We start from the raw sequence: 6,406 nt of genomic DNA on the forward strand, positions 1-6,406 counted from the left end.
GAACATCATACATTTCATGATGAAAATCAATTTCAGGTGAAGGACAATCTACTTCTTGCCTCCAAAACTGTGTTATGATGTATATGACCTTATTATTTTTATTGAGAGTATTAGGCTTATCATTATTGCTGATCACTGTTGTTGTGCTATGATACTGTAATATTTACCATTATATAATCAGATAAGCATAGACAATTTTATGAATGTTTCACTCCCCAATACAATAGCAAAATATATAAATATGTATAATATTTGTATGTTATATTAATCAGTGTCTAGCACACCTTCCTAAGGAAAGGATATGGACCAGAAGACATTGCAATTACTACATATTTAGACTTAAAGAAGTTCCAGATCTATACTTGTGCTCTTATTATTTCAGTTATTTTGCCTTTAATGTAAATAAACATTAAATGCTTATTTACATTATTTACATTAAACCTTCATACCTTCAGTGTGGAAAGGTATGAAGGTTATCACCAGTTACAAGACACCGTCCCCCAGGAGAATCAACAACTGGCAGACGACTTGAACAAGTTTTATTGTCGTTTTGAAAAATCAAAGGTACTTTCTTCGCCAGCTGAGGAAGTTCAATCTGCCACAGGACTTACTGAAACAGTTCTACTCCGCCATCATTGAATCCATCCTCTGCACTTCAATAACTGTCTGGTTCAGCTCAGCTACCAAATCTGACCTCAGAAGACTACAGAGAGTAGTCCGGACTGCTGAGGGAATCATTGGTACAACCATGCAATATTGGCAGCATGCGTTTAAAAGCCTTAAAAACACAACTGCATGTAGAGAATGAAAAACATCCCTTAAATCTACTAATTAAGTGAGGAATAATCTTATAATGATCCGTTTTAATGCACAAGGCAATTTGATTAGCTGTGCTGATCATATACAATTTGTTTGTATAAATGTCTAACCTTTTAAAAGTTGGTCACTCTTCTGCTGCATGTCTATGGCGCTGATAGTATTAGCAACTCTCTCTCTCTGTGGCTCTGGGTCTGCAGTAGGCAGATTGGTTTAGCAAAATATGTTTATATTTTTATTTTTAATATATTGAATTGTGTTGTTCACCACTGGTAGGCCTACTTATTTTTTTTATTTTTTTTTTTACCTTGGGTGAAAAAACAACAACAAAAAAACAAACAAAAAACAAATCCGTTAAAATGGGGCACAACAACATATAAAGCAAATTTCTGTATTTAGGCCCTATGTTGTTTTACAGGTGTTTTACTTGAATTTTGCACTTCATTGTGTTGTGTTTTAGATTTAACAGAAATGTCTGTAAAATTATTACAGGATGTCTGTTTTTTTTTTTTTTTCGTGTGTGTACTGTGTAGTGAAGATTCTGTTTTATAAAACGGATAGAAAAAAAAAATAAAAATAAAAAAAATAGTTCCGGTCCTTGATTCTGATTGGTTGAGACAAGTTCGAATGCCAATACCGCAAACAGCTGCAGTCCAGCAGAGGGCATTAGAGGATCGTAGGACGGGGCTCACAGACTGACACTGAAGGGGGAGTGTGCAGAGGGGTTGGGGAAATTCCTCTTTTTTCCACAGAGGATGGAGCTGACTGTGTGTAAACGGGACGGACAGTGGACGAAGAGCTCGTGTGCTGCTCCTCAGGCTCCGTGTGCCCTCTGGAACCCTCCGCTTCAGCCATCATGAAGCTCTGGCTCTTCTTCACACTGGCACTGCTCTGGCTGGAGGTCCAAAATGGTGAGCAGATCTTTCTTATCATTACTTCAAAACATGAAGAAAGTCATTGTGCCAGTGGTGCCAATGGAAACGAAATTCCAGGGGAGGAGAGATCAAATCAGGGCAGAGGTTTTTCTTAAACTTTTGATTAAATTGTACAGCAGAGACAAAATATAGAGAATCATATATGTTTGCATCCTAACAAGGCAACTTTTGTTTTCCTATGATTTTTTATTTTTTATTTTTTTATTCAAACATAAATCAAAAGGAATCTGTTTTCCTCTAGACCTCATGATCTTTGTCAAAATGAATTTAACAGGAATTTTTGATTCAATGAACCTCAGCATTGTTCAGTTTTGTATGCTTTTGCACAGAGAACAAGAAAGGCATACTTCCAGCATTGCTGTTTGTACAGCTGGTAGCTGAAGAACATAGAGCAGATTTCCAGATGGCAGAAACCTCTTACGCTTGCTTCTCTCTCTTTTTTTTTTTTGGCTTGGTCATAGCTCTCAAGTGTCACAAAGAGAGAAATTAAACGCATATGCCGTATTATGTTTATGGCCTACTAGCAGTGAATAAATGAATCTTATTGCTGTTTAGAAGTTCCCCGTGCAAAATTTGCCAGTCACATCCAAATGCTGAAACAACATGCTGTTGACTAGGAAAACTGTGTTTTGATGTACCCAGGTGTGTGTCAGCAGGTCAAGCGTAAGAAAGAGGCTGGTGAGAACCGCATTAGACCAGGAAGAAAGAGGGTGAAAGTTCGCTACCCCAAAGTAACAGAAAAGGAGGCTGGAAGCAAGGGCCAGTCTATTCTCACCCAGGTCCTTGATAAAGGCCGTTTTCTCAGACTGGGTGAGAGCCTTTCCTTAAGTCCTGGGAAAACAATGGAACTGAGATGCAAAGGGACTAATATTGGCTGGGCATATCCCTCTTATCTGGACACCTTCAATGACAACCGCCTCAGGTATTCTTCTTTCTCTCTTTATCTATGTTAGAATCATGTAGTTTGATTAAATCTGGCACATTAATAGCTCCTGGAGTATTTTCAGTGTTTCAGAGTTACATGATTACATAGTACATAATTACACTGCATGTGAATAAATGTGAGTAATATTAATTAACTACATGTACTAACTATATGGCTAGGGTTAGGATAAGGGATTGGCCTAGGGTTACTTGCATATTTTTTGTTATTAATAGTGAATACATGTAACAAGGACACCTTAAAATAAAGTGTTACCCAGATTTCTATTTTAATATAAATAAATACATGAATAAAAAAAGATTAGAAAATTGCAGTCTGATAAGGAATCAAATGGATAATATTGAGTATTTAATTCTGTGGTCAACTGTAATTATTTCAGGAAGGCCATTATTCTGTGTTTGTGCTAGTTGTTTTTTAGCAAATCTTGTAGGTTAATAATTTCATCCATTCAGAAAATTCACAATAGGTTATTGTAGATAAATTTTTGTGAACACGAGCAAAATAAAATTGATAACAGTGAAGAAAACTGTCAGAAAAAAAAAAAATTATCATCAGTGCACATAAAGCGTAACCTAAGTTTGTAGAATGACTCTAGAATGACACACTAGATATATATTATATACACAACATATATATTATATACTGCAGAAAACATACAAGTAGTATGATACAGTATTAGTAAGCATAGCCCAGCTCTAGACTTGATTGAATGTGTTGTTCCAGCATCAAGCAGCATGAGCGGTACAGTCAGCTGATTCTGACATCCCCCTCTGCTGCTGATGTGGGGGAGTACAGCTGTTGGGTGGTGCTCTGTGATGGAGAAGAATGTACAAAAGATGCAGAAAGCATCTCTGCTACCTACATATACTTTACAGGTACAGCATCTGCTCACATATCATCGACGTGATCTTGAAACTCCAAAGACATTGTTACAATTCTCTTTGTTTCTAGACAAAGATGAGCTGTTTGTCCCCTCTGCCATCCATTTCGAGATCATCTACCTGCGCCCTGACAAGCCTGCCACCGTCCCGTGCCGGGTGACAAACCCCAAAATCAAAGTCTCGCTGCACAGGGAAGTTCCTGCAGAGGAAATCGCTGTGGATGGGACCCAGATCTCTTACAATCCCATGAAAGGCTTCATCATCCAAAACCCCAGTCCAGAACACAAGGGCGCTTATTACTGCAAGGCCAACAGCACCACGAAAACCACTCCACAAATATCCACTAAATACCAGCTGCTGTATGTGGAAGGTAAGAGGAGAACATAATAGTGCTGCTAATAACAGTTAGCGCACACATTTTACAGAGTGTTTTTGGCAAAGATGCATGTTTGTTTTGGCATTTTTCCCCTCGTAGTGCCTAGTGGTCCCCCCTTTTCGACTATTAAGGCTTCTTCAAACATAGTGAGTGGTGGAGACATCTTTAACGTTACTTGCACAGTTCTGGGTGAACCTGAGATGAATATCAGCTTCAGCTGGAGGTATCCTGGCCAGGTGAGTGCCATGTTGTTATTTTTTCCTTAAGAAAAGGTGATTTGGTTACAAGATTTGCGCTTCTGAGGTTGATTGAAACTATCATATTTGATAACATATTAATCACAGCATTGTCATTTTGTGGATGCTACAGTTTGCTCTTACAATTACAAAGATATACACTATTGATCAAATATTTTGGAGTAATAAATTGTTTTTAAAAGACGTTTCTTATGCTCACCAAGGCTGCATTTATTTGATCAAAAATACATTTAACAACCGTAATATTGTGAAATTTTACAATGCTAAAGATCTTTATAATCTGCTGATTTGGTTCTCAATTATTCAATTATTATTGGTATGAAGTATATTTTCAGTGTTAAAGAGTTTTTGCTGCTTAATATATATATTTGTGGAAATGTATTCAGGATTCTTTGAAGAACAGAAAGTTAGAAAGAACAGTATTTGAAATATATCTTTTGTAACATTGTCTTTACTGTAACTTTTGATCAATTTAATAGTTCTTGCTGAAAATATGTATTTTATTGAGCTTAATATTTGAATGGTAGTGGTTCCACAAAAATATTAACCATTATTTTTAACATTTGTAATAAGAATATTATTTCTTGAGCAGTAAATCAGCATATTAGAATGATTTTTGAGGGATCTTGTGATGCTGAAAATTGCCTTCACAAAAATAAATTAAAATATTCAAATAGACAATTAAGATTTTTGCTGCATTTTTGATCAAATAAATGCAGACTTAGCATAAGAGAGTTCTTTCAAAAAGCAATGTCAATTATTCCAAGTGTTTGGCAGGTAGTGTAGATTCAGATAAATAGGTGTTAATGTGATGTGTGTGTTTCTCAGGGTCAGAGGCCGGCGAGTATTCATGACTCCTGGCGACTGATAAACCACGGCGTGGGACACACAACACGCATCTCTCAGAGCGTCATAATTGTGGATGATGTTGAAACGATTGACTATGGAAAGTACATCTGCATCACCAAAAATAAGCATGGAGAGACATTGGTGGCCACAACGGTAAAGTCACATGAATAAGAAGAACATAAATATTATATTTCTGAGCTGGACTCAAATTTCAGGCTTCTTGCTGCTTAATGAAATCATTATGAAAAACCTGCATTCTATATATGACTTGGAAATAAAGTGCTTCTTTTAAATTTAGACTCAATGATGAAGCACGTTAATGCAAGCTTCAAGTTCAAAGGTAAATCAACAGTATATTTAATACAGTTTATGCACAATTGCCGGTGAAAGTGTTTTTTAAATAATGCTAACCTATAATACTCAAAATGGTAGGTGTTAAGTTCTATACGCATGAAATATGTCTGAGGAGCGTGAAGGCTTTGTGCTCCGCTCTAATGGACTCCGTATGTGGAATGTGCAGCAGGAGCCCAGCGCTTATTTTGGTTCAGTGCGACACATTCAAAGAATGTTTCTCTTCCTCTCACAGAGATTTCTGTTATTGAATTATTAGCAATTTAAGAATAAGTTACAGTAGAATTCACTACACACAAAAAAACTGAATACAGAGTCAAATTATAAGCCAATTGATGCAATTAAATGCTGCCATAGACTTCCAGCCTGAACATGATGAAAAGAAATAAGAAAACCAACAGATACAACAGGTTCCTGCACACTTTCACTGCTTGGAGACTTAAAGAGACAGTGCTCCCAAAAATGGGAATTTAGTCCTCATTTACTCATCTTCATGTTGTTCCAAACTGCTATGACTTAATTTTTTTAGTTTTGTGAAACAAAATATTTGGAAGAATATTGGTAACCAGATAGTTTCGGTTCCATTATACGACCAAAAACATACAATAGGAGGTCGATAGGAACTGAAACAGTGACCAACGTTCTTTGTGTTCTACAGAATTCCATACAGATTTGGAATGACATGAGAGTGAGACAATTGTTAACGACTAATTTTATTTTTAGGTGGACTATCAATTCAATTACATGTTATAAACACGGGGTGACGATTACAAAGAGATTAATTTAATTATTTATTAATTGCATATTTCCATGAGTTTCAGTTTCACACCAACAGCCTAGCAATACATACCAACAAAGAAAAAAAAACTACTTTTGCTTTTTAACTTTTGTAAATAGCTTGAATGTAAAGCTGCAATGGAGGGTTTCAGACAGAGGGGGAGCTCCTGAGGCCACGAAACCTGCTCGGTCATTACATTGGTCTCATGATCAGACCCAAA

The 6,406-nt window shown here is 36.5% G+C and overlaps 1 protein-coding gene across 2 annotated transcripts; it reads left to right on the forward strand.

The window, feature by feature from the left end:
* Nucleotides 1-1,516: 1,516 nt before the first annotated feature.
* On the forward strand, nucleotides 1,517-6,263 carry LOC306882933 (platelet-derived growth factor receptor-like protein). 2 transcript variants are annotated; one of them, XM_079437942.1, is made up of 6 exons: nucleotides 1,517-1,727; nucleotides 2,394-2,673; nucleotides 3,418-3,569; nucleotides 3,646-3,945; nucleotides 4,051-4,187; nucleotides 5,037-6,263. In XM_079437942.1, exons 1-6 carry the CDS (start codon nucleotides 1,673-1,675, stop codon nucleotides 5,226-5,228), a joined length of 1,116 nt encoding a protein of 371 aa, XP_079294068.1. In that variant the 5' UTR covers nucleotides 1,517-1,672; the 3' UTR covers nucleotides 5,229-6,263. The 2 variants fall into 2 exon arrangements, with proteins under 2 accessions (XP_079294068.1, XP_079294069.1); XM_079437943.1 differs by having other exon boundaries at nucleotides 1,568-1,727; nucleotides 2,408-2,673.
* The last annotated feature ends 143 nt before the right edge of the window (nucleotides 6,264-6,406 follow it).

The sequence above is a fragment of the Barbus barbus genome (genome assembly GCF_936440315.1).
Source record: "Barbus barbus genome assembly, chromosome: 17".
NCBI classification, from domain to species: domain Eukaryota; kingdom Metazoa; phylum Chordata; class Actinopteri; order Cypriniformes; family Cyprinidae; genus Barbus; species Barbus barbus.

What these genes read in the sequence shown, in the direction of transcription:
- LOC306882933 (XM_079437942.1), top strand. Translation starts at nt 1,673, where the DNA reads ATGAAGCTCTGGCTCTTCTTCACACTGGCACTGCTCTGGCTGGAGGTC. An exon ending in CTGGCTGGAGGTCCAAAATG is followed by an intron (nt 1,728 to 2,393) that starts GTGAGCAGATCT and finishes TGATGTACCCAG; the next exon opens with GTGTGTGTCAGCAGGTCAAG. An exon ending in GCTGGAGGTATCCTGGCCAG is followed by an intron (nt 4,188 to 5,036) that starts GTGAGTGCCATG and finishes TGTGTTTCTCAG; the next exon opens with GGTCAGAGGCCGGCGAGTAT.